This window comes from Nelusetta ayraudi, unplaced genomic scaffold, assembly GCF_046127955.1.
Source record: "Nelusetta ayraudi isolate G7.1 ecotype Tasmania unplaced genomic scaffold, CSIRO-AGI_Nayr_v1 ptg000084l, whole genome shotgun sequence".
Lineage (NCBI taxonomy): Eukaryota > Metazoa > Chordata > Actinopteri > Tetraodontiformes > Monacanthidae > Nelusetta > Nelusetta ayraudi.
Genome location: NW_027466134.1, coordinates 6,860,001 through 6,887,305, shown reverse-complemented (window position 1 = coordinate 6,887,305; position 27,305 = coordinate 6,860,001). Strand labels below are relative to the sequence as shown.

The window sequence follows — 27,305 nt, the reverse complement described above, 5'->3', positions numbered from 1 at the left end:
TAAAACAAAGAAAGAAAAAAAACAAAAAAAATCCAGTTTACCAGTGACGTTAATGGGGATGACGCATGAGTTGATGACTTGGGAACTGCTTTTCATTCGCTCCTCTGGGGTGGGCAGCGGCAGAGCTCTAGACCAGTTAGTCTGCTTGTCCAGGGTGGAGGGGATGTTAGGGATGGGAAACTTAGAGCGGTGACCTAGAGCCACCCCGTCAGTGTCGGGGTCAGCGGGCACAGCCTGCAACAGATGGATATTTGCATGGTTAGGTGGCAGCAGCGCTGCACCAGAGGTTGCTTGGTTGGAGTGATTTAGGCCATTTCATTGAGCCGGACGGGTCTTAGTAAGCAAGCTTGAAGACAGAGGAAAAGGTTAGTCAATAGAGAACCCAGGAAGCAGGCCCCGTGACTTCATGTTCGAGAGCAGAATAAAAGACAGAAAAAAAGAAATAAACAAGTCTGCTTTAGCTACAAGTGATGAAAATCAAAAGAAAAGACGGAAAATCATGCAAAACAGGACAATACCAGTTGTTTTCAGACACATATTTTCCGGCACCTGACGGCAAACAAAACAAGACGCCCTCCGCTGCCTCAGCCGACCATTAAAGGCGACAACGTGACAAAGTAAACGATAATTTCCTGTCACAACACCGTGTTTTGGAAGCTGTGAGCTCACCTTCCAACGATCCGCCGTCACCTACCGCCACTCTCCTGCATCTGCCTCAGACTCGGCAGCGACTCAGAGGAAATTCTTCGCACGGCTTCGGCGCTAGTCACCGACCTGACCTCTGCACTGACACCACAACGCCCCCCCCCCCACCCCACCGGACCCTCGAGCGCCACTCTGTTCTTCAGTCTCTCCTTTCTTTCCCTAAAAAGCTGAAACGCTGTGAAACCACCACAGAGTTCTTACCTCCAGCCTCCTCCCGGCAGGCACATGTGAAACTGGGAGTGATTTCTCAGGCTCAACTGGTTCCCCACCTCAGCCTCAACCTCCCGCCCCTCACCCATTTTAAAACACCCCCCAGTCCCCTTCCCCCTCTACTCCTCCCCCTCCACCAACCCCATCCCGGCCTTTTGTGCTGTCTGTTCCCAGCGGCCCAGCGAGACCCCGACAAAAAACACCCCCGGAGTCACAAAAGAACCCAGTTTCCTTGGAAACTTCACCCAACTCGTAGAGGGAAAAATAGGGGGAGGAAAAAAAACTCAAAGAGGGGAGTGTTTACAGCTGATCTGCTGGACGGAGGAACAGGACGGAGGGGAGATCCAGACACTTGCGGCCGTCTGGGAGCTCGTTCCCCATCACCTCTGATATATTTTGACGAGAGAGGCTGCTATGCTAGCGAGGAAACCACAGCGCGGAGGCATCATGGGTAATCGGCTCCCCAGACTCAGACCCTGTCATTAGAGGAACCCTGGCTGCTAAGACCCTCACGCATTCCTGACACACTGAGTAGCGACCGTCTGACTGAGCTGCATGAATGGACGGATGGAGGGACGTAGGGACGGACAGAGGGCTGGCTGGATGGATGGATGGATGGTGGAAAACTAACATGAGAGGAGGACGAGGAATGAGGAGCTACTGCTGCTGCAGCGTTAGGTTGGTATGCATCTTACAAAGAGTTTTTTGTTATGATCATTCCAGGCGGGAGCAGGTGAGGAGAAGATGCAGGTTGGAGAGGAAAGAGGCAGCAGGAAGTGGAGGGAGGCGGGTGAAGGGGAAGGAGGGAAGGAGGGACCACTACCTTTCGGCTCCAGGGGGACAGGCGGCAACATTCGGTGGGGGAGGAGGAGCGAGTGGAGTCGAACTGGGTTACATTTAAAAATAATAATAATAAAAAAAGGAGAACAAAAAACAAACAAGATGACATGTGAACACGGTGAATCAACAAAAACAACAATATCTGCACAACAAAAAGAACTAAGGAGGAACATACAGGTACATTCTGGATGGAAACATCACAAAACCAAGTGATGGAACTAAAACAGGACTTCATGGCATTAACAGCGTATGAAAAACAAGTTTCCTGTGTGGGAACATTTCTGGTCCAATACACAATGATGTGTCACCTCCACATCTTCCTCATTTCCTCGTCAAACATGGAGTAGAAAGGGAAACAAAAAGCACAGTTTGACGTTATCAACCACAGTGGTGGTCTCACCGTGGTCAGGGTGGAGCCTCTCTTCTCCTGCCACAAGCTGCTGCCGCTGGGGGAGGGAGGGTACAGGGGCATGGGGGGCAGCGCCGAGATGGTGACTCTCCGCTCGCGAATGAGCGACCGTCTCTGTGAATGATCTGCCGGTTGGGAAGACGAGAGGAGCTGACAGCGGGCACGCAAAACACACATACACTCACACACTCAATCTGATCAAAACGTCTGAATTTCTATGTCTTCAATAAGGAGCCATTAAGAACTTTTAAACATTTTAAAATCAATTACTTGGTGAACAAGAACCTAACCATCAATTATTGTTGGAAATAGCTCGGCCCATTATTAGTAATTAAAATAAATACTACGATAAATTAAAAAAAAGTGCCGTGGGGAGGTTTTGCCGCCTCTATTGTGGGCTGGATATTTGCAAGAACGCAGTTTGTCCACTAGATGGCAGTGCGAGCCCAGGCTGTCAGACGAGGCTCTTTGTCGGCTGGCAAACGCCCCAGAGTTCACTTCGCAGGTTATGGACCACACACTCGCTCACATCAACTATAGATTGGTTATTATTATTATTATTATTTTTATTATCTGATTGGCGGCCTGTGAAGGGGGAGGGGCTTGCTCACCCAGGTGCACGCCCCACAGGCTGTGGTTGGCTCCCCTGTGGAGCTCCTCCACACATGCTGGCCTCGTGGACAGGAGGAAGACGTTCCTCTGCTGGTGCCAGGGGGCCTGGTAGTGAACCGTCAGCTTACTCTCCACGTCCAGGTTGGACTCGGCTGTCGGGGGGTGGGGGGGGAGAGAAACACACACATTAGATCACCATTAGACACCATGAAACCCAACAAAAGGCTCCTTCACATTGCAGCGCCGCAACTTTGGTTTGTCTTACACAGTTTCATCCCGACCGTATGTCTTTGTGTGTGTGTGTGTGTGTGTGTGTGTGTGTGTGATATGCGTGGAAACTTTTCCCCCCCACCTCCCCACGCTGTGCTTTCCACCTCAGGATCGGTGTAATTGCCCCGAGCTGTGACAGAGTAGAAACTCTTTAATTTAGCCAACTTGACAAATGAGGTTCAGCGCGCCGCTGCAACCGAGAGCGAGCTGCCTGCCCGCCCACCCGCCTGTGCCAGCCTGCCAAGACCATCATGGAAAATGAGGACGTGCTGATCCAGCTCATCGGCGACGCACACAGAACCCAAAACTGATGCAACGTTTTTTGTTTTTTTTTAACTTTAGCTCTACAAAGCAACATGACTGTGAATGAACGGAAAACATCAAGCAAGAATGTAGGGAAATAAAAAACATAAACTGCCCAAAAAATGCACAGATACATCTGATGTGAAATATTTCTGCTAAAAGTGAAAAACTGACACTAAGCCAATGGTAAAAAAAACCCAAACCAAACAGAAAAAAACCTTAAACACGTAGAAGTGCACATACTGTGTTGGAGCTCGCAGTTAAATGAGCTTCGAATTTCCCCTTCAAACTTTCCCATTCAAACCGCAGTGATACCGTGGCACCACTAACGGCCTGTTAGCCGATGCTGTGACGCTAACAGCTGCTGTGAAACAATGAGGCTCTGGTACAACCCGACACTGCGACTTTCATTCAGCAAACGCTGAGCAGAACCTCCAGCAAACAACCAAACAACCCGGCCCCACTTCAACCTCAGGTTACACAGGAAGAGACGCTCGGCTCTCACCTTACACACAACACATGGTGTGTGTGTGTGTGTGTGTGTGTGTGTGTGTGTGTTGGGGTCAGTGTGTTGCATGTGTTACCGTTTCACTTCAAGTGCTTTTGCTTGAAATGTTCCTCTGCTACGTCTGCAGGACGACCAGGACGGCCTGATCAAGTTGCAAACACCAATATTTCATCACAGGTTTTTAGCCCACAGATGGTCACATGACCATCAGTTGGGCCCGTCAGCACTTCCTGAAACTTCTGGTTGCAGCTGTGTCCTTCTTATGAACAGCATATTCTGATCGTTTTGAACTGAGGCTATTTTTTTGTGAATGAGAATGAAGTTAAATGAAGTTAATAAGCCGTCTGCATTGAATTGTCACGTCGCAGGGGCCACACCCCCTGCAGATTGGCCCCTCCCTCTTAGAACACCTTGCTTTTGTGTGTAGCAGGATACTGAAAACAGAGGGCTGAACATGATGTTTTCCGGGGAGTTGAATATTTATTGACGTCTGCACCAAAGTTTGTGGAGGTAACACTCAGAACACACAGTTGCGCACAATAAAAGGCATGAAATAAGATTGCTGAGAGGAACCGGAGCTGAAACCCAGTGGATTAACGCAGGAAGTCTCCGTGGCTGCAGCCTCGGGTGCCTTCCTACCTGGCAGACGTCCGCTGAGCCTCGCACTCGACCTGGCAGCTTTACTGAGACTCTAGAGGGTGAGGAGGAGGTTGCTGGTAGGTGGGGGGTTGGGGAGGAGGGGTGGGGGGTGCGGGCTCTGCTTGAGTCCGATCCAAAGTTTGCTTTGTAGACGAGCCAGGAGACTTTATTCAAAGCAGAGGGGGGGGGGGGAAGAAACAAAAAACAACCATAAAATAAAAGCTGCACATGGCCGCTATCAAGAGGTCTGGACACCGAGAACAGCCACGACTTCTCTGACCTTTACAAAGGGCCGCAGAGCCACGCACGCACCCCTCTGGAGAGGTGGTGTTTGTGCGTGTGCGTTTGACATCTTGACGTTCTCCATACAAACAGCCGGCAGCGGTGTAAAAGCCCCGTGCGGCGACCCTGTTGACCCCTCAGTCGGCTCTGCGTCTTGTCTCCGGCTCGGCTCAACGCGCCGGAGGTGAACTGCTGGAAGAGAGCTGGGATTACCTCGGCTCTCATAGGTGATGATGCCTTAGCGCGCTAACTCTACGACGCTAGCTAACAAAAACTCTGATGACGAGAGGATTTTCTTTCAGTCCAGCTGCTGAGACTCAGTACGCAGCGGGTCAGCGAATAAAAAAGCCAACCAGCTTATTTTAACATTTATCTGAAGTGATAGACATCAGGCCGGAGCTGGGGGAGCTAATTAGGCTGCTGGAGCCAAACTTAGCTTAGCGTAAAGACTTGTAGCCAGGTGGTGGCAGCCAAGCAGGCGCCGTCCAAAAAGCTGTGCCAACATCCAACACCTAACAACAAAAAAGCACAAAACCTTTTTTGTTCAGCGTGTAATTCTCCACATAATGGGTGGGGGAAAAAAACAAACGAAACTCCCCCCCAAAAAACGTGTCGGTCAGGGAGCTGAGAGCAAACCTGGTTGGAAACTGGAGACCTGCGAAGCACCGAGGACGGTTCCAGCCAACCATCCTCGGGTTGCTGTTCAAAGGTATGCGCCAGGCATCAACGCTGCAAATCAGCAGAAGGCCGATTGTGATGCGACCCCCCGCCGGGAGGTAATTGAGATACAGGCCGCAGTGTCACTCCGGTCAGCTGCCCTGCTGGGACGTGAACTGTTGGCCTCGGCTGCGACGTTTCAGAGCACAGAGAACAATCAGAACGAGTGGGACGTACGGGGAGAGAAAAATGTAAACAGTGTGAAAATTTGTTGGTAGAAATTGCATAAACTTATAAAACGATCAGCAAGTATCATGCAGACCAGAGGGCTGTAAAACTATAAAAATGAACGTGGATGTTTCCCATGAATCTTCAAGTCAGGGCTGTTTCAGCTGGCCGATTCCACTTGGACCCTCTCAGGGTTTCTGGTTCCGCCCTGAGCCCAGTTCTCAGAGACAAATTCAGCCCACATGTCCTGGAAGTGGACTGGAAACGGACTGGAGCTCCCCGCTGGCTCCGTTCTCTCTCTGTCTGTCGGTTCTGACAAAGACGTCTCCGCTGCTTCCCTCCACATTTTTCAGACGGGGGTCCTCTGGGAGCCACAAAAGGGTTTTTAAAGAGGCCTTTTATTTAGACAGGCGTCCGCACGGGGGAGACCCTCTTAACGTGGGGGGGGAAGGTCAGCTGTAACCACCCCCGCCACTTCTCCTCCTCCTCCTCCTCTTCCTCCTCCCCCTCCTCCTCCCCCTCCTCCTCCCCCTCTTCACACCCCCGGAAAAGAAAACAAATCAGGAACTTTTCCTTTCGCTCACTTCCAGCAGGGTGAGAAACCGCTCAGCCTCAAGCCACATTTGGCCACAAGTTCCAGTTTTATTCTACATCATCATCATCATCATCATCATCATCATCATCATCATCATCATCATCATCATCGATCACCTCCACCTCGTCTCGCCAGAAGACGGAGGAGGGGGGATGACATGAGACGAAGAGCTACGCGGCTCTCAGAATGCTACCGCTGCCGCCGCCGCCGCCGCCTTGTAATTTGCTCCTCGTCGGCCCAGACTGGAGCCAAGTCGAGTCGAGTCGAGTCGAGCCCCTTTACACCCACCGCTCGCCCGCGGCGCGCACACCTACAATTTGCCCGGCGGCCTGGGAAAACACAGCCGCAGATGTCCGTCGTTAGGTCACACTTGACTTTAGCGCAGAGAGAGAGAGAGGGGGGGGGGGGGGGGGGTGTTAGATCAGAGGCGTCTGGAGTAAAGAGGAAGAGGAAGAGGAGGAAAGAAGGAAAAATGCAGTTGTTGTAGCAGGATATGGTTGTTTGCAGAGCAGAAATATGATTGCAGCGCGCGCACACACACACACACACACACACACACACACACACACACACACACACGGGCCTTGCCAGCAAATTAGAAGAAGGAGACTTTGTAACTGTGTCTCTCCGGCCACTGCGGTCGGGACTGTAATATTAATAATAATGGATTGGATTTATTTAGCGCTTTTCTCTGCACTCAAAGCGCTTTGCATTGCATTATTAATTTAAACCACATTCACACTCTGCTGCTGCTGGTGGTGGTGGTGGTGGTAAGCTACATGTGTAGCCACAGCTGCCATGAAGCTGCCAGTCTGCCCTGCGATCACCACCCAACATCCACTCGCATTCATACAAGGCAATGTGGGTGAAGTGTCTTGCCCAAGGAGGCAATGACAGTTGAACCGCCAACCTTTCCATCACCGGACAACCAGATCTACCTTCTGAGCTCCAGTCGCAGTCCAGTGCAAAGACAACTGAGGGTGCGTCTGACTTCAAGGTGCAGTGCTGTGAAATAACACGGTAACAACACGGTACCTGTGAGCGGCAGGCAGCATCCCAGAGCCATGTTCCACCCCTGAGGTCTCAGCCTCAGTCCGACCTGGTGTCCCCTCACGTCCCATCCACTGCCACACTGACCTACTGCTCCAATGCAACATCTGCTCACACTCCTCCTCCTCCTCCTCCTCCTCCTCCTCTTCTTCTTCTGTCACCCTCCCCTACAGTGTCCCCAGCCAGCCAGCCAGCCAGCCAGCCAGCCAGCCAGCGCTGGCTACAGATGGTGCAGCCAGGCCCCGACTCTGGCGACCACTAATCTGTTTATGGCTGTGCTGCGGGACAGCAGGAGTGTTAATCCCGACCGCTGAAACAACAATGAGCGCTTTTGCCCACAATGAAGGACGGAGGGAGGAACACAGGGGAACGGAGGAGGCCGGCGAGCGACCCGGAAAACACTGGAGCCCACATTTCGGCGACGCAAACTTAACGATGGACTCGTTTGATGATCAGATAAATCAAAAGTTACATTCAAACTTGAAACCTAAAACGCCCCCTCCTACGTGCAAAACCGCTGTCTGCTATTCTCTGCAGAGCAGTGACACAGATGTTAACGCACACTGCCGCTCACCCGATTGTCAACGGCTGTTCATCCAATATTCCAGTGAATTTTCAGCATCTTCGCAGCAAAACAAAATAAGATAAAAAAAAGAAATCCCAAACCACAACCTGCTTCCTTCCTGCCGCTGGAGGAGGAAAGTCCCCGCTGAGGTCTGACCAGTAAAAAAAACACGCTAAGAGTACAGTGGCAAAGCCTGCGGGCACGGAATAATACCCGTCTCCGGGGCTAATCCGCTCTGAGAGCACATCATCCGCCCAGCTGATCAGGGCCGGCGGACGGACGGCGGCAGGTGGGGCGACGCCACTGTTTACGTTTCAGGGGAGGAGAGAGAGAGAGAGGAAGAGAGAGAGAGAGAGAGACACACACAGTGAAGTAAGAGGAGGAACCTGCAGAGGCGCTGAATGCATCCAGTGGCAGCAGGAGGCTGCAAACAGAGGGCTAAAACACACTGTTTCCAGGGCTGAGACGCAGATTTACTGAGATTCTTTCTCATAGTTTTACTGATGGGCTCGTGATACTTCATTCAATTCAAACAGCAGCGAGACGTTTCTGGAGCCTTAATATGGCAACCAGCTGTTCTGATGGCGTCAGTGCCAGTCTCCCCGCTTACAAGTCAAAGAAATGCAAAAGCTATTTTTAAAATGTATAATTTTAAACCATAAAAGGGGATTCTGTAACTTTTTTTGGTAACCTTTTTTTTTTAATCTTTTCCTAACTTTTCCTGTTTCTAACTAGATTAAACCCTTTAATTCTCAATGTGCTCATCACCCTCTGGCTGAGCCATTTCCTCATAAAACGACACGCTGGCTGCAATCACTCAGTCAGATTCCCTTTACGGCTATAATTTGAGCGGTAAAAAAAAAAACAGAAAAAAGAGTGGCCGCACCTTCCTTTCTTCTCCCTCCCTCCCTCTTTCCTTCCCTCACCTGGAGGACCTTTGATGTGGTGGAGCAGGTGGGCCCCGTGACCTCCTGCTTGGAATGCAATGATGGGAACTGGGAGGAACTAGAAGGATGTGTGTGGTGGGGGGAGTGGTTGAGTGTTGGTGGTGTTGGTGGTGGGGCGGGGCAGTCGGCGTCGTTGAGACGAGCTGAGCTGCAATCAAGCGCGGGTTCGAGCGCTTTGGTGTCCCTCAACGCTGGCCGTAAAAAAAAAAATACCTGGCGGAGGGAATTCTGCTGCTCTTCCTGAATCAGCAGCTGCCCACTGATTGTCTCTCACCGCCCCACCACCGTGACGCAGCTTCAGGGGGATGTTGTGGCAGCAGCAGCAGCAGCAGCAGCAGCAGCAGCAGCAGCACAGGTGGCTAATTGTGCCTGCGTTTATCTGCTGACTGGAGGTCAGGATGTCACACGCTCACACAGGGCAGGACTGGCTGGCGTGGCCAGTGTGGGCGTGGTGGGACGGGTAGGTGGGGGTGGTGGCGGAGGGGGTGGGAGGGGAAATGACATCATAGCCGCTGCTGCAGGAGCAGGAGGAGGAGTCTCGGCGCTTTGAGCTCTCGGGAGGCTTTCTGGGACGCTGCTGGTGGTGGTGGTGGTGGTGGTGGTGGTGGGGTGGCAGTCGGGGGAATCCCGGCGCATATTACAGTTTCCATGCAGCCGACACGCGGCGGCCTGCGCAAACACATGGTGGCGTGTCGAGGAGCCACAGAAAACACGGGAACAGACACGCAGGAGGTCGTTAGACGGCGAAGGTCTTTCTCAGCGGCAGAAACTTCCCTCTTCCTTCACCGTGTTTACCACACACACGCACACACACGCACACACACGCACACGCACACTTACACACACCATATCTTCGTCACCACGCCGCCTCTCCTGATGCTGAACTCCTGCCTCTGTTTTCTCAGCTGCTTGGCATTAGTCTTACAAAGTCGCTGCGGTGGCTTTCAGATACTTTCCGCTTTCAAAGCGAAACCGCAGCGGGACGCACCGCCAGCGTTGGCAGCGTGCCAGCCAGAAGATCTGCGCCTCCGGTCCGACAGGTCCAGCGGGAGTCGGAAGCGTTTGGATTTATTAACGAGTCCTTCCCAGTTTCCAGGAGTCGTGTCGTGTTTTACCGCCGTGTTTTACCGCCATTTTTTTCCCTCGCGCCACTGGATGTTTATGTGACGGTAACATTTTCTTTGGTGGCGTTTGTGGTTTCTGCGCAGGCAGCAGGCGACAACACGTGCGAAAGCTGCGTTCACTGCAGGGATAATAAGACACTGAAGGCATCGTGTTTTCTAGCACTTGCGGTCAGTAAAGACACAAACTGCTTGATGACTTTGTTAGTTGAACACAACGGTGTTTTTTTTGTTTTTTTTGTTGAGAATTTCATCAGGAAATCAGGCGGCCGTAAACTGACAGAGAGGATTAATTCACAGCTCAGAGTGGAAGCCGAGCAGTTTGACCCGCAGAGAGTCAACGTGTTTCTTAATTTAATGCGACACGGCCGGCGACGAGGGCCGGGAGTTCCCGAGGTAACTCCGAGGTTACAGTTATTTCATCTCTTATCGGACAAACTGCGACCGAATCATGCGTAAATCACATCGGCGGGATCCGCCCTGATTTATATCTGTGAGATGAAGAGGGCCAGCAGACTCGCTGCACTTCAGATCAAACTCTTTGTTTCCCTTCAGCTACAGTGAAGCGACTGGAATTGGGAAAGCAGACGGCACAAAAGGTGAATGAGTTTTTCTCTTCCCTGCGGGGTCAGCGTTCTTTTCGCCTCTTGACCCTTTAGACGCCTCATTATTGGGCTTTTGCGCTCGGGTCGAGAGGTCAGCTGACATCGGTAAACAGAGAGGTCGATGGTGGCGCCTGCTCGGGCCGGCGCACGCAGCGATCTGCGAGCTCCGAACGCTGACCGCGGCAAGTTTTTAGGAACTTAATCACTATTAAAATCCAGTGGTGTGATAACACATGAATCACACAGTCTGTGGGACTCATCATAATAAAATGAAAATAAAATTAAGACTCGATAAATAAAACGCAGTCATCAACAAAAAAAAAACTTAGTTCCAGTCTGACGGTGGTCCAGACTCTTTCTTCAGACTTTCTCATTTGTTGACATGCAAAAACCCAAATATTTCAATCCATCAATCTTCTGTCAAAGCTCAACAGGCATGAAAAAAAGAGCTGAGAAAGTCTTTTTTCACAATAGGAACCTCTACATTCTGACACAGACAATACAGCGTTTTCTTAAAATGATGTATACGACACCACAAAAACCCAAGTCCAATCCTGCTGACAACACAACACAACACAACACAACACAACGTTGCCTCTCAACAGCAGAGAATGAACGGGGATGGGAAGTGGCAAGTGGAGGCACGAGGCTGCAGAGACGGCAGTAAGAGTGGGAACAGCTGTAAAACCAGGAGGTGAGTCTCCCGAGTGAGTGAGCTAAGATCTGGATCAGAGCCAGCGGAGCTGCCAGAGGAGTATTTATAGCTATTAAGGTGACGACACGTCTCAGCGTTATCGGCATCGTCCTCACGCCGGACTGCAGTTTTTCATTCTGGTTGCTTCCTGCTCCTGCGACCTCGCTTCCACGGTGAACTCCACCGCTGTGTGACCTCAGCCGGGTTGATATTGAATATATTTGCTGGGCAAGTATGTCATCGCGCCAATTGTCTAGCTTGGAATTTTTTTCTTGATCACCACAATACTACAAACACACACTTTCAGCATTAAAGGATAAAAGACAAAAGGACGTCTTGAATTCCATTTTTCTTTTTGCGCGTAAACAGCAAAAACCAAAGCTGCAATTAAAGCTTTAAAGAAAAAAATCAACAATAGAGGACTGGAAAACTCCACCTAAACATAAATACGGACCATAAAACTGCTCATTAGTAAAAGTTAAGATGAAAAAAAAAGAAACGAGCCGACTCCCCACGAGCGCGTTTAAAATTCCTACGGCTCTGGAAGCAGCGCCCAGGTTGTTTTACAGCTCCGCCCTCCTGCACCGGCACGCCATCACGCACCGCATCGTTTAACGACCAGCCCCCCCCCCCCCCCCTTCCAGGTCGCAACTGATTCCTATTGGCTGGCAACAGCTCCTCCGCACAGCTCAGATGCTTCACGTGCAGCAAGGGGAGGGAAAAAGGGGGCGTGTCCCACCCGGGCCGACCCCTCTGCCCTCCAGACACACCTGGCCCGACCTTTGACCCCAGGCTTTTGTCTCTGCCCGGCGCTCCCGTCTCACAGGCACCTTAAACTGGAGGCGGGAGCTGTTGGAAAGCAGCGTGAAAGAGGAGAAGAAGAGTTCCCTGCTGCTCCGGTGACAAAAAAGAGAGAGAGAAAGAAAAAAGAAAGAAAGAGAGACAGAAGAGCCACGTGAGCTGCGAGTTCAGCTCACATGAGCCTTTTTACTGGAACCTTGGCTGCATTAGATTTTTTTAAGAAAGGGGGAAAAAAAAAAAGGAGCCGAAACAAAAGTTCTTTTCTCTCTCTGGCCACAGAGGATGAAAAGGAAGCAGGAGAGAATTTGACTTTTCCACAAGTTCAAAGAGGAATCTCTCTCTCCCTCTCTCTCTCTCTCCCCAGAGCCAACACACTTCATCGAGCGTTTTGTTCCTGCACGTCAGCGCTGCAAGCGTGTAGCATGCAGAAGACGTTATGTAATGCCAAAACAATGAACCACGTGCGGCCAGCTGCAGCACAGCACATGTACAAACGGTTTATACATCTGCACTGGCAAAAACAACTTAAAAAAAACAACTCCTGGAGGTCAAGCAGTAGGTGCCTGGAGGTCACAGTGGGGGACAAGAGCCGGGGGAGGAACAGTCATCGTGTGTCTGTGTCTCGGATCTTCTTCTTCTTCTTCTTCTTCTTCTTCTTCTTCTTCTTCCTCTTCTTCTTTTGCAGCGTCTTGAGTACAAACACGCCCAGTGTGGATGTGTGCAGCCGTCCAGGACTGTGTCCACAGTTCACACAGCAGGAGAGGAGCAGGAGGGAGAGGAGGAGGGGGAGGAGGACACGTTTTCCAAAGAGCAAACAGCAAAAAAATAAAGACAGAAACAAACTTGAGTGTTTAGATCATGAATGAAGGGACCAGTTTCCAGTCAGGGTCTTCAGGAATGTATCCAGGTTGCATTAGAAAAAACAACAACAAGTATGACTTGACAGCTCATGCTTTTTCTTTTTTTTTCTTCTTTTTTTCAGTATTTCTGGATCATTCAAGAGACAGGGAGAAGTTTTCAACGAGGTAACACAAGTCTGTTTACATGACTGATTGACCTGCTGCTTCGTCCCTTCACCTCATAAACAAAAGACAGCAGCCACTCATCCATCAGCCTGTTATTCAGTAGGTGTCAGCAGAGGCGGCAATGTGGGCAACGAGCACGAGCGCCCTCAAAAAAAAAAAGAAAAAAGCTAAATTATCCAGGACCGCCTCTGGGTGTCAGACTGTCAGCGGCGACTCTGGTTCTACCCAGTTTCAGTTTTCCGCTGGAGAAAAAAAAAAAGTGTTTCCCAGGCGGACGTTTTGGCTGTGCAGCCGTGGCTTCAGGTGGGCCAGAATATGCAGACTGTTATATAATAGTCTGAGCGGTTTTTCTCTGCGCCGCTTCCTGTGTAAACACCGGCTGCATGTGCGCTTGTGTGTGTGAGCCTCTGGTTTGACCAGTTTACTGGCACATGTGGCACCATGACGGACGTCAAGAGGCAGCGAGGTGGGCGGAGCAACAGGGCAAAAGAGAGGATGCAGGATAATGTGCAGAGTCGCGTTTGGTTTTGGAGAGACAACTTCTGCAGGATCTGGGCAGGCTGCAGCTGGAAAAGCTCTCCGGGCTTCTGACCAGTTGGGTGAAGCTGAGGTCAGCGTCGACCGCTGGCTTGTGTGTGGCCGTAAAGAGGGCGTGGCCTCCAGTCTGTAATAGTCACCACTTCCTGGTACGACCAGAGGCCTAAATGTCCGAAAACAAAATGTGACGCAGGTTAGCTAAAACTGGAGCCGCTGACCTCTGATGCACTGCTACTGTTGCTGGCGCAGCATTGGGCGGTGGCGGTCTAAGGGAGGGGCTTAGCTGAGGGTCGAGCGCTGTTGACTAGTTTGGGCGACTCCGTTATAACCAGATGATAAATTAAACACTCACAATTCAACAACAAATCATTGTTATATTTCCCCCCTTTGCCTTCCACGAGTTGAACTAATAAAAAATGATTGACCAGACGAAAGCGTGCCAGAGCAAATGACTTCCTGACTCAAAACAGCTGGTGGCAGGTGAGGGAGAAACACAAGGTCATACAAGGTCGCCTGTGAGCCGGCGTTCAGGTTTGTGAACCGAGGGCGGCGCGGTGTTACGGCTTATAAAGTCACGCTACGCAAACGGCAGAGGCAAACCTGCGCTCAGCTGGAAACAATGAGGTTTTTACATGCAGAAGGCTGTAAACACATTATTTCTACCCAGCAGGGCGGCGAGCTGGAGTGCAGCGGCCCGAGTCGCCCTCTGGCCCCGCCGGAGACTTAACGAGGTGAGCCTTCACTCGTTAGCGAGGCGACGTTACCCACAACAGAAGAACCACAAGTGAGAGCGACTCGTCGTCACTGACTGAGTGCTGGGGCTCGGCAGAGGGACGGAGGGACGGAGGGACGGAGGGACGACATTCCGGATGTGACAGAAGGTCAAGGCAGCGACGGAGGGAAACAACCGGGTTGGAAAAAACACGTGGAGGGTGTGCTCTCTCTCTCTCTCTCTCTCTCTCTCTCTCTCTCTCTCTCTCTCTCTCTCTCTCTCTCTCTCTCTCTCTCTCTCTCTCTCTCTCTCTCTCTCTCTCGCTCTCTTTCTCTCTCACAGCTCCTCAGCTGCAGTCAGGAAACTCAAACCGAGGAAAAAGTCCTTGGCACATGTGAGACTCATAGGAAGACAAAAGATATAAAATACCCGACGAAGAGGAAGAGGACAAGAGGCGGCAACGAGGAAAAAAAAAAGTGGATTTTGTTGGATTTGACAAATCACAGAATAGATGAGTGGGTACTTACCTGTTGATGACAGGACGGAATCAGCAGGGGGCAGCAAACATGGAAAAGAGAGAAAGAGAAAGACTTTATTAGCCAAACACCTTCAGCTTATTATCTTCGCATCGTGGTTAATTTCTTTCAGACAAAATTTTCCAACTGCTGGACTCTGACGTCACGCATGGAAAGAGTGAAATAAAGAAGAAAGAGTCCCGGGCGGAGGATGAGGGAGCAGAGAGCCGGCAGAGCCCAGAGGGGAGTCAGTCCTCCTCTCTGAGTGCTCCGTGAATGGGCCGGCTGAGCGGCCCGGACGCCAGGAAGCAGAGGAATCATGAGGTCACCGGGTGCTGAGCGCCGCAGGCGACACATGCCGGCGAGCTGAAAGAGCAGAGAAGCTTTGTGGCGACGGCAGCGCAGCTGAAGAGCAGATCTGGATCTGGATGTGACTGGACGTATCTTATCTCTGTTTTCGGGCTGATAAACTGGCCGACACGGTTGTGCCTGATGCCCCATCTGACAGCGACTGCATCTTTATTAATCATTTTTAAACAGCACTTCATGTGCAATAATCGAGGAGCCGAAGATCGACGACAGTCAGCAGCAGTGACCCAACCAGTGGCAGCCAATCAGACAAGGCCACTCCGTTTATGACCTTTCTTTGGCTTCATCTTCATTTTAAATTCTCCAGTTCCAGTATGAGCTTGGAATAATGTATGTTTTTACTATCATTACAGACTCTCTTCCATTAGGACAGATGCTGCGGAATGAACTCAATCCTGGATTATTGTGACAACTGCAGCTGATCACGGAGTCGTGATCCGCTCTTTAAAGGCGGTAACCGAGCGAGAGGGCCGTGAAGGAAATGACCTGCGTATGAATGACCGTGAAGCGAAGCGTGGAGGAGGAAGGTCGGCCGACCGGCCGGCCTGCGTCATTCAAAAACTCTTCAAAAGAGCGAAGGGACGGGAAACGAAGCAGGAGCTCATCAATCAGTCGGCTGTCAGTCCTGCCTGAGGCTGAGGAAACTCTCATCGCCACCGCTCACTGCTGCTTCCTGTGAGTCGAGCTGGACTGTTACTCAATGTTAACTTTTTCTCCCCTGCTCAGATTGTGGGGTGTGGGCTCCACGATCGGCCCGCTGGCCCACTGGCCTGCCTGCCTGCCTGCCTGCCTGCCTGCCTCCCTGGGTGGCTTCACACAAGACCACCAGCGCACAGAAGAAGAAGAAGAAAAAAAAAAACCCAAACCCCAGATCTCGGTCAAGTCAAACTCTGATTTCGTCCCTGCTCACTCAGAGGTGAGACCGCAGGACCAGAAACCCCCAGCAACAAATTGAAGCCACGCCCCTCGCCGCTCTCGGCAGGCGGAGTGTCTGCTGAGCTCTGCATTTTTGCACTTTTTCCCTCGCTGCCATCGACGAGACGGAAAATCAAACAAGAAAAACAAGATAACGCGTGACCCCGAGCCTGCCAGCCGGCCCCGGCTGTTATCGGTGGCGGCGGCGGCGCTGTGGAGAAACACTGGGCACACTTCCTGTCATTTTTCACCGAGGTCGAAAAACCGGAGCAGAGAAGAAACACAACAAAATCAAAACAGGAAGGAAAAAAGAAGAAAAAACAATTTGCAGGACGAGTCGGGACGATAATCATAACAAGCAGCCGGGACTCTTTCCTCCCAGTGAAGCACCTGTGGGAGCTGCAGTCCAGCCATAAAAACACATCAGGCCTTTAAATCTGCCCGGGAACACTCCAGAGGTCGCGACCCCAGAGAGCGAATCAGTGGCTGAATAATGCAACATGTGTTTGTTCTGCTGGCTGTTGAGGCTTTGCTCCTCTGGACGTACAGAATTCCAACTTCCACAAACTCCACAAGCCCCTCCGCTGACAGACGCGGAGGTGGAGGCGGAGGTGGAGGAGGAGGAGGAGGAGGAGGAAGGAGAGAAGGAGAAGGAGGAGGAGGAGGAGGAGGAGAAGGAGGATCCTATCTGCAGCTGAACAAACAGCTCATGCAGCATGTCGAGGATCAGGCATGTGTGTGTGTGTGTGTGCGTGTGTGTGTGTGTGTGTGTGTGTGTGTGTGTGTGTGTGTGACCTTCTTCATGCACTGCAGCAGACCAGCGACACTGATAACACACAGATATGAGGCAGGGGACTGGAACACACACTGCTGCTGTGTCGCGTGGGGTCGGCAAACAGAGCTGATGCATTCTGGGTAGGATTACTTTCATAAATCGGGGGGGAGGGGGGGATTGCTTATATGCACACAACAGAAATACAACTGGATGATGATCAAGATCATAATGATACCATTTTCAGGCAGTGCAGCCTTTTTTTTTCAAAATGTGATTCAAGCTGATTGTCGAAAGACAAATTAAAAATCAATGAATTGAACTCAAAAAGTTTGTGATTGTATTCAGTCCCAAAACAGAAGGATTGGTTGATTGTTATGGTTTTACAGCCATTTAAAAAAGGCCCTAAATTCTAACTCTATCAATAAATAGAGTCTCTCTACTTGGAGTCAACTTCCCAGGAACCAACTTCTCAGTTGTGGAAACCAGCAGCGACTTTAGACAAAGGGACCCGGTAGCTCTTCCAGGTGAGCGACAACACCTGCAGCCAGGTGTTCCCCCACTGGAACCTGCCTGTGGGCTTCAACCCTGAGGGCTGAATGTGCTGGGTTTTTTTTTTTTTAGCAGAGATTAATGGAGATTCTGAAAAAAAAAAAAAAAAAACAGCAGAAAAAGAATAAACACAGAACTTTTGCTAACTACATTTAGAGTTATGCGGTGAGACAACAGCGACCGTGTGTGTTGGTTTTTGTTTTACATTTGCCAGCCAGCACATCTCATCATCTGGGCACCAACCAGAGAGCTGAACCACAGACACCTTGTAGCTCAGTGAGCGAGTGATTAAAAGGCTCCGAGTGGAGAAAACATCGTTCATTCCCAGCAGCTGCTTTCTGTAGAGCTGTACAGTTTGTTTTTCTTCTTCCTCCAGATAATGAATCACGCCAGGCCGCTCGGCTGGAGTCCGCCGTGAAAAATGAAGATGCAGAAATTTTTGGGGTCTGCAGAAAATCGACCTTTAAATCAGCTCCGGCACTTGCAGCCGAGCACGAGTCTGGCACTTACAACAGATTTTTTTTCTCCTTCCAAATTAGGGCCATTAAACTTATATAAAGCTTGAGCTGTTTGGCTAATTTAACACAACGACCGCAACAAAACCAAATGCCGGGTGAGGCAGCAGCACCGCCGCCGCCGGCGGGAGGAGGGGGAGGGAGGGAACGAGGCGGCGACTGTTCCGGGTTCTGATGCTCACGGCCGTAAATCAACAGATAACTGACAGAGTAAATGTCAGGCCCGGAGGAGAAGGGCAGGACGGCTCCCTGCAGCCATAAATACACCGTGCAGGCAGCAGAGCCGAGCCCAGCGCTGCACAGCTGACTGCCGTCACATTTATAAATCACAGCAAAAGAGAGAGAGAGAGAGTTACTCCAGTTTACACCATCCCAGCAGCAGCAGCCGCTTTCGGATTCACCAGGAACGCCCCTAAATATCAGCAGCGGGCCGGAAGCTGCAGCGGTGAGGACGGTTCCGAGCGGCTGCGCCCGCCGGGCCGAGCCTGAGAAGCTCCCAGAGGCCGCTTTGTTCCCAGCGGAGTCGCGTTTCAGCCGCCTGCTGAAGCCTTTTTGTTTACACCTCTGGCGAGTCGAGCTAAACAAGTTTTCCGGGGGAGGGTGGGGGGGGCCCGGCGGGCCGTATCGATTTCTCAAATCTGCCGCGTGAGAGCGGAACGTCTGCCGCGGTTCCTGCGGCGCACACCTTCTCTTCACGCCTCATTAGGTGTGAATGCACCACCGCAGCGCAGTCTTCAGTGGTGGGCAGGCGGAAGCATTAGCTAACGCTATTGTTTGGCTACTTGATGGTAGGCTGAGCTTAAAAAATAACTTTTAAAAAAAACATGTTTTTCCAAGAAGTTGAATGAATTGAGTGCAATGGTGAGGCCAGAAATTCTGGGTCTCTTTGCTGCTCTTCTCTTTCAACTCAGTCTTAATCAAGACTCAACCGACTCCTCAAGACATGAATTGACTCTTCAATGACCGTGTCCCTCAATTTCACTTATTCACCGATGTCGATCATTTCCGACAGATAACTTTTGGACTTTTTGGCAAAAACAAAACAAAACAGTTGGTTCCATCCAAAAGTTTAGGGTTCATATTAGCATAGTGCAGCCAAAAGTAATGTGCAATGCAGCAAGACATACTTTACTGATATTGCGTTATAAAATATACTTGAGATTCCTTCTTGGAGCCGCACTTGACTGCAGGCTGCATCCATGCAACTGACGTGAAGATTTCCAGGAAAGATTCCTGCTGTGATCTCAACTCTGGCTCATGCGATTGGATCGGCAGATTTCAAATCGACCAATGAAGAAGAGGGGATGAGCGTATCTGTGTGTGTGTGTGTGTGTGTGTGATATCCTGCACTGGCTGTGCACGTGGTGCGGAGCGCTGCTGAATCCTGTCCCTGCGGCTCCCGAGAGGCTCCGACAGCCACTGTCCATCCAAATCCTTCGAGGTCGGCCGTCGCACGGCGCGCTCACGCGCGGAGACGCTTGCGTGCGCGGCACAGAGGTAGAGGAGGGGGAGCGCGCACATCAAAGCGGTGGCCGCCGTGGGGAACTCGTGTTTGTGTTTCGTTTTTTCTTTCATCTGCCGATCGGTTCCTCCTCCCTGGCTCTGTCAGCGAGATCTGAGGCTTTTATTACCTTAAATAGAAAACACTCGCGTCCAGCAGGTCTGCACACGAGCGGGAGGAGGAGGTGGGGGGTGGGGTGATGGGGGGAAGAGGAGGAGGAGGAGGAAGATTGGTCCGGCCCGTCCCTTCCCACAACACGGGGCATTAGGATAAACTAGACACCAGGGGCCAGCCAGAGGGGAAGGGAGGGAGGGATGGAGGGGGGGGGGGACAAAAGGCAGAGATCTGGTGGAGGGGGGGGAGGGGGGGGTGGAGAAGGGGGAGACGGGTGGGAGGGAGAGGAATTTCTTTATTACTTTCTCCAAACTCCTGGAGCTGCTCTCTCTCCACTCCCACCGACTGCTGCTGCTCACACCCTGGAACAGCCCAAACCGCCACGCTGTAAATTCAGCCCCCCCACACCCCTCCCCATCCCCCCCACCCATCTGTTGACAAACAGCCCAACATTCGCCAATACTCGTAAAACGCACAAAACGCACACGCGCCGGCCGACAGTGAATTCCTCTCCGCTCAGCAGCTCGTCTGACTGCAGAGCCGGCCGTTGCTCGCCGCCTCCAGCTGTGAAGGAGAAAGTGGCGGCGGCGGCGGCGGCGGTTCGGCGAACGGCCTCTCCGTCTGGCGCAGGCGCGAGCAACGACCGCCCTCCACGTGCCCCCCCCCCCCGCCTCCCTCACTAAGTGACTGGACTGGTGCCAAGCGGAGAACTGAGCCTTCAGACCTGTTTTGAATTTTGCCCAAAACTACAGGAGGTAAAAAAAACCCCAACACTTTCAGTGATTTTTGACTTTTTGGTTGAACGGCTGACAACAGCAGCAGCATTTTAATACAGCGCAGGTTTGGAACACCGCACGTCCCGACAGCAGGGTTGTTTAAAACAACACTGAAGGCTCCAGTCGAGGATTTTCCCCCCCACATTTGTTTGTTGTGGGAAGGATGTCGGCCTGCTGCGACTCTTCCTTGAAGGTCCCATATTCCCCCCATTTTTTAGACCTTGGATAGTTTTTCATCCTGACTCCCGTGGAGAAGCTTTGCACAACGATTTATCAAAAAAAAAAAAAAAAAAAAAATCCAGCTAACTCTTTAGTTTAGCCCTGTGTTTATAGCTTTTTGCTAAAAACTTCAACATATTTGGTTGGGGACAGGGGGCAGAGCCAAAACACGTGTCTGGGGTGTGTGTGTGTGCGTGTGTGTGTGTGTATTTGTGTGTGTTGGTCTTCACCAAGGTGTTGATTTTCCAAAGAATTGTGTGTTTCAGTTTCAGGAGGGACTTTCTGTCACTTCTGGGGTTTCCAGACAGGACCAAGACATCGTGAGGAGAAATCTGCTCCATTTCGGCTCCACATTTATCCTCTAAAACTGGAGGAGAAGGTGATGAATGTATTAGGAGCAAAACCCTGCGATTTTCTTTTCCTGAGACGGCGTTCCAGCGGAATATCAAAACACTGCAGCCTCTCTGGTTCAGCGGCTCTACATCCTCCACCGCCTGAAAATCCTCTGCGGAGCTGCTGAAGCCCATTTTTCATTACGGCGGTTTATGGCACTTCTGAACCTTCACCAGTTCTTCAACTGAAATTCCCAGTTCCTGGAACTGGCTGATATGAAGAAGCCTCTTGTGTAAAATCCCCCAGTATTTGGAAAAAGGGGGCAGAGGTCACACGGATCCACAATCCTCCCACCACCACAGTCCACCGGCTGAACAATGACCTTCCCTTCGCCTCGGACCTGCAGCATCTTCACACTCAGAGACGCTGACAGGCGTAAGAAACGGCGTGGAGACGACGCGGCGCTCCCTTTAATATTGGCCACGGCTGGTTTTGTTTGCAGGGTGGCAGCGAGAGCTGCACGCCGCCCAGAACAAGGCCCATGAAAATTGGTCCTTATGGAGCGACTCCATAATGAGCGGGGAGGAAACTCAATACGGCGGCCTGTGGGCAGCTGCCTAAACACGGCCGCGATGAAATGCGCCATGGCTTTATACGTATAGGGGGTTTGTGCAGGGCCACTGTAAGCAACCGCAGATGTTTACTGGAAGAAAAAACTGCATTACCAAATGCAGCATGGGGGTAAAATCCTGCAACGTGCCGTTAATGTAGCTGAGCAATGATAATTCAACCCGTTTTTTTTTTTCTGCCTGATTAAGATCCCAAAGCATGTGGACGACCTTTTAGGACGGGTTGGGTAGGCAAAGAGACAGGCCAGAAATTGGAAGAAAAGATAATTAAAAAATGATTTTCACTCAGTTGAAAAGACTCGGAAAGTTCAAAGGTGCAAACAGTTGTTTGAGACAAGTTTGCCAGTCTCACCTGACGGCTGTTTTTGCTGACAGCCTTGCACCTCAACAACAGGCACACCAGAAGAAAATTATTTTCAACCATCAATTGCACTCATAAATGAAAATAAAAATCTGATCAATGCCAATAAAAAAATAAATTAAAACAACAAGCAAACTTGCAAACCAAGCGGCAAGGTTACAAGGTTAAAAGTAAGAAGGTTACTTGTTTTGTTTTGGGTTTGCAAGCTTGTGCAATTTATCGCAGCGACGCAACAGCACGTCACTTATAGCGCCCCCTGGTGAAAGAACCAGAGCAACAAATGTAACGGGTAAAAAAAAAGTATCTTCAGTTCCCGTCAACCTGAGACGGATCATTTCTAGACACACAGCAGGGCTATTTCTATCACACGTGCCTTCGAAAAATTCCACATCTGGATTTCCGCGTATTCCAGCAGGATTTGAGGAATTCCTCAACACCGCACAGCCACCAGGGGAGCGGATTAGGAAGCGTGTTCATCAATTAGTGGGGGACGTTTGCCGAACACGCCGGCCTTGGCCGCTGTCGGCTGCTCTCGTCTTACAAGGACACACGTGCAAAACTTCCCGGCATGAGACTTCAGTTATGATTCCTCAGGCTGACTCGGCTCTGCTCAGAAAGCATGAAGTCACCGCTGGCCGGCCGGCTGAACAGTGTGGTGGTGTTATTATGTAACCAGGAGCTGCTGGACCAGAATCACATGTGCAGCAGAGTTTCAAACTCTTGCGTTCGTCTCTGTCAAATATCAGCAGGTTATAAAAATATCTGAAATAAAAAATAGCAAAGGATGGTGTAGGATGAGAGCTTTGCTGTTTTTGTTTTTTTTTGGAGGGGTTCCGCCCACTTTTTTTCTCTCTACTGGTCCGGAAATCCCCCCGAAATTCAGTTATTTATTGAAAGTGCGGCCGTTAGAGCTGCGGCTTTGCGCCGCGGAGCCTCCGGCGCCTCACACGAGTTCAAATCAAACACACACTGGCTGTGAATAGGTAGCCGCTCACTGTGGGACCAAATCTCAAGGCGCCTCGCGCTGCCATTGGCTGCCGGTGCGTGGTCAGCCAGCCAATGGCGGCGCTCGGCATTGTTGCTGCATGTGTGAGTTCTTTTTGATCCTAGCCCCCCCCTCCGCTAAGAGGGGTGTGTGTGGGAGAGAGAGTGAGTGTGTGTGTGTGTGTGTGTGTGCGCGCGCGGCGACCTCAATACTGAAACCAACCAAGCAAGATGATTTCATTGTCTTCTATTTTCATTGCCCTTCCCCTGTTTAGGGATGTAATCTGTTAAGTAAACAGCCTCTGCGGCGGAGCGTCACATGGCCATACGTACACGCACGCACGTGCACACACACTTCATACAATGTGAAGATATACCGCCGGAGCGCATATCAAACGGACAGCTCAGACGGGCTCATGAGGAGTCGGAGGCTCCGGGATTCCGGGATTCCGGGCCGGAGTTTCCTTGCTGCCTGGTCCTCATGGAAGCTCCTGTGACTTGTGTGAGACTAAGTGCATATAGACTAAACTACCCCGGCAGGTTCTCCAAAGTAGCGGCCGAGGCGATCTGGGTCCAATTACACCCACCTTGATTCTCCTCAAAAAAAAAAACCCCAACAAAAACGAGTGTTTCTGAACGGGCGGCTGTAATTTGCACCGAGCTTCCATCTCGGTGTGATTGCTAACGTCTGCCTGGTGCTTATTGGCTGTTTGTATGACTGCTTTGCTGTTGTTGTTGTTGTCAAAAGATCACATTCCATTTCCCCCGCCACCACTGCTCCACACACCTTTTAGTACAGATTAAACTCTCCACAGAACCGATCACATGATCACATGTCAGACAGCTGTTAAGTTGTGTGAATTTATTATTTTTTTTTAACGGCGAGAGGGAAACTTTACTGCGCAACTCCTGACACCCGTAAAACGAAGTGGCAAACTGTTTCACCGAGGAAAGATTCTTTGGTTTTGGATCTTAAACCCTTCCATTTCAATTTGAAATATTCATAAATGTGGTCATTTTGTACTCTCTCTGATTAGCGGTGCATTAAGTCACTGACCGACGTCACCGCCAATAGAATCCCGAGTAGCAACATTCAAAACGAGAGGATTCCTTTGAAAGGATGGCCACAGATTCTCCTCCTTCCCCTCGGTGCTGGAAGAGCCAAAGCACAATTTTCCTCTTTTGCCCACAACATGACTCCGTGTGGCCAAGAAAAAAATGAGGCCATTTAAATTTTTCCATTCAATCCAAAAAAAAAAAAAAACCCCAGAGTGGCTTTAATCAGCCCTGGAGCTTCGCTGCGGCCCTGCGGCCCTGCAGACGTTTGAGAAAAGAGTCGGGGGACGAACCAAACGGAGGGATTTAAGCTCCTCTTAGAACTGGTGGAGGGAAAAGTGTGTGTGTGTATGTGTGTATGTGTGTGTGGAGGGGGTGGGGCTGGATGGAGAGGTCAGAGATGTCCTCTCTCTGCACGTGAAGGACCCCAGACTCGGCCTCAGCAGTGCGTGGCCGCCGCCGCCGCCGCCTCCCATTAATGGAGTCTTTTCATCCTGGCTTAATCGGCCGCTCGTGTCGACGCGCCGTCCAATCGGCTCCTCGCTCATCACCGACAGCCAGCTCAACATCCGCGAGCCAAGAGCTCGTCAGACCGTCGGCACCCTGATGGTCTCCGACTCCAGAAACTGCAGAACGTGCCAGGGGAAGAAATAAAAAAAAAAAAGAATAAAAAAAAAGATGATATCTGGCGACCTCCTCCACTGGCTCCACGCTTTTCTTCTTGTGTGGTCAGGACGCCGCACCAGAGAGCTGCAGGAATGCAGCCGCCGGGCGAAGCCAACAATGCTTTTAGGGCGGTCGAGGAAAGCCGAGGGCGAGCCGCTCGTGCAGCTCCTGCGGCTCCGGCGTGCGCGGAGGAGAGAGAGTCAGAGCCGCGATAAGAGACCGTCGTCTTTAAGGCCCCATATTATAGCCCGCTTTATTTTCCATCCTGGGTCGAAAGCGGAGCAGCGTCACTGAGTGAGTCATAGTCCAAAAACCAGAAAAAAAATACACCGGCACATTTAGCTCTCTGTTCACGACTTCCCGCAAAAAAACATTTGCTCGCTGAAACAGATACTTTGCTGGAGCTTCCACATGTTTGGAGGTGTTTTCAGAGCCAACACACAGCCTGAGAGAGGTGTCAGTGACCTTTGTGACATCACGGGGGGATTGGGGGGGTGGGTTGGCTTGCTCTGAGTGGTAAAAGAAGCCAAAGATGGGCTTTAATGGGCAAGGTGTGCTGGCTTAAGGAGTTGTTCCTGATGTTCCTGTGTATTGTGAAGTACGACTGTCTCATTTATCATCATCAGTTAATGGAAACACGGCACAAAAAAATTCAAAAGCTTGCTAAAAAAAAAAAAACTGCATGACATTTTATGTCGGCAACTTCTTGAGAGACAGTCTGTTGTTAGAAAACACTGGTCAAGTAAATTTCTTCTCAATACGGGACCTTGAAAGGGGGAGTTTTCCAAAAGTCTATCAGAAAAGTGGATTGAAGGGGGAAAAACACGGCTGGATGACATCCGTGAAGTACAGGACCTCTCTTTGTCCACTTCTCGGATCGCGTGTCTCGGAAATGAATGTCTTCCACAGTGTGGGAACGATCCCGGGAAGCGGGGGCGATTAGTCCGGCTCCAGTGGGCATGACATGACGGCAGGGCGGACCCGGTGGGACGGGAGCGCTGGCTTCGCAGGGGGAGCGGGCGGAGAGCGGGAGGAGAGCGGGAGGAGAGCGGTCGGGCCTCGCTGTCTGACAGCGGCGGGGAAAAGACGATAATTGCGTGGCCTCGGTGGCCGAGGCAGCGGCGGGAGCTCCGGAGCTCCGTGGAGTCGTTTTTTTTTTTTTTGCTGAGTGGAGTTCCTTGGTCTTGCAGGGTTTTTCCTCGTTGGGATTCGGGCTAGAAGTTACATACCGTGTTACTTCTAACGGACACGATGCGGCATGTTGGGGGAAAAAAGAAAAGAAAAAATCCTGCACATTCATTGTGAAAATTGCTGAGCTTTATTTTTTCATGTTTGGGTGGAGGCCGGCGGTGTATGTGAAGTGATGTACGGGTGGTCTCATCCCCCCACCTCCCATCAGAGTGCTCGCTCTCTCTCTCTCTCTCTCTCTCCCTCTCTCTCTCTCTCTCTCTCTCTCTCTCTCTCTCTCTCACCACATAAATGCTCCTCTTTTCTCCTGAAAACCGCGGAATATCGGAGCTGCGGCATTCCGGGTCTAACAACACAGTCAGATAGAAATCAGATCCAATTGGCCAATTATGGCATCATCATCATCATCATCATCGTCATCATCATCATCATCATCATCATCGTCATCATCATCATCGTCATCGTCATCATCATAGCAAAAGGGCAGCAAACAAGTCTGGGTGGGGTTCAAATGCTCACTGTGTCCAACAACAAGTCCCGTCTTCCAGTCTGGCACCGAGCGCTCAGACACCAGACGCATGCTGGGGTTTTGCGTTCAGCCGAATATCTTCAACAGTAACAATAACAACAACTGATGGCAATAATAATAAAACAAGTGGACGGAGGCATCTGGTGGAGGCCACAGACGCCGCCCACCCTTTGACCTCTCAATGTGTTTGACCTTCCGCCTGAACGGACACGACTGGCCCTCAAGTGGCGGCCCACACGCGAGACTCTGCTGTGCCTATAATTCATGCGACACCGTCAACACGCCTGAAAATATTTGCAAGGCACAAAGACGACGAAGGCAGAGTTGCCTTTGTGCTCCGGTTACACAACAACCACGCAAGACTCGCTTGGAGACAAATACACAACAAATTCAAATATTAGCTCCAAACAAACATTCATAGCTGCCTGCCGGTGGTAAAAATTTCCATAACTGTTGATAACATTTCAATGAAAAAAACAACTCAGTACATGGGAGGGACTACTGTATATCTTTAAGTTTGACCGTCCTGCTGTAGGAGATTATAGGAAGGCCGGCAGTTATTTTCATACTTGAGTCCGTTATGAACATCAATTATTAAGCGTCACAGATGCTGCTGCGCCTACGCATCTCTCATCTTTTCTCGTTGCCGGATGCCTTTTTCCCCCTCCCTCGCTAAAGAGCCTAGCTTGCGCTCCGTGGAGTCGCTCCTGGGCGGGAAGCTCGTTTCTCTGACGCCTTCCTGAAAAACTACAAACCCAGGGCCAGCTCTTTTTTTCTTTTCTCGAGGACGTTTGAATAAAAACATATGCGGGCCGGGTCAGCGATGCACCAGATGTCCCGGGGTTGGGCCTCGCCCCTGGTGGGCGGGGCCGGTGATTGAGATGGGAATATTAATGAGAAGAAAACGGGGGCTTTTCCACATGCTTTGTCTCTGCCCTCAATAAGGCCCGGCGGAAACTTCACAGGGGCCAGAAGTGTGTCACCTCGCCCGGCACG

The 27,305-nt window shown here is 50.9% G+C and overlaps 1 protein-coding gene across 3 annotated transcripts in view; it reads right to left on the bottom strand.

Annotated features, from left to right (window-relative positions):
• nhsa (Nance-Horan syndrome a (congenital cataracts and dental anomalies)) overlaps positions 1-27,305 on the bottom strand; it is a 55,478-nt gene that overhangs the window by 9,133 nt on the left and 19,040 nt on the right. Inside the window, exons 1-5 of one of the 3 annotated variants that reach the window (XM_076045280.1) lie at positions 7,294-7,888; positions 2,776-2,928; positions 2,156-2,289; positions 1,739-1,801; positions 42-234 (exon numbers count right to left, since the gene is read on the bottom strand). In XM_076045280.1, the coding sequence (XP_075901395.1) occupies positions 42-234; positions 1,739-1,801; positions 2,156-2,289; positions 2,776-2,928; positions 7,294-7,324 (574 nt within the window). In that variant the 5' untranslated portion in view covers positions 7,325-7,888. Of the gene's footprint in view, positions 1-41; positions 235-669; positions 966-1,738; positions 1,802-2,155; positions 2,290-2,775; positions 2,929-7,293; positions 7,889-27,305 lie in introns of those variants that run through there. The other 2 variants (XM_076045278.1, XM_076045281.1) reach the window with 2 other exon arrangements.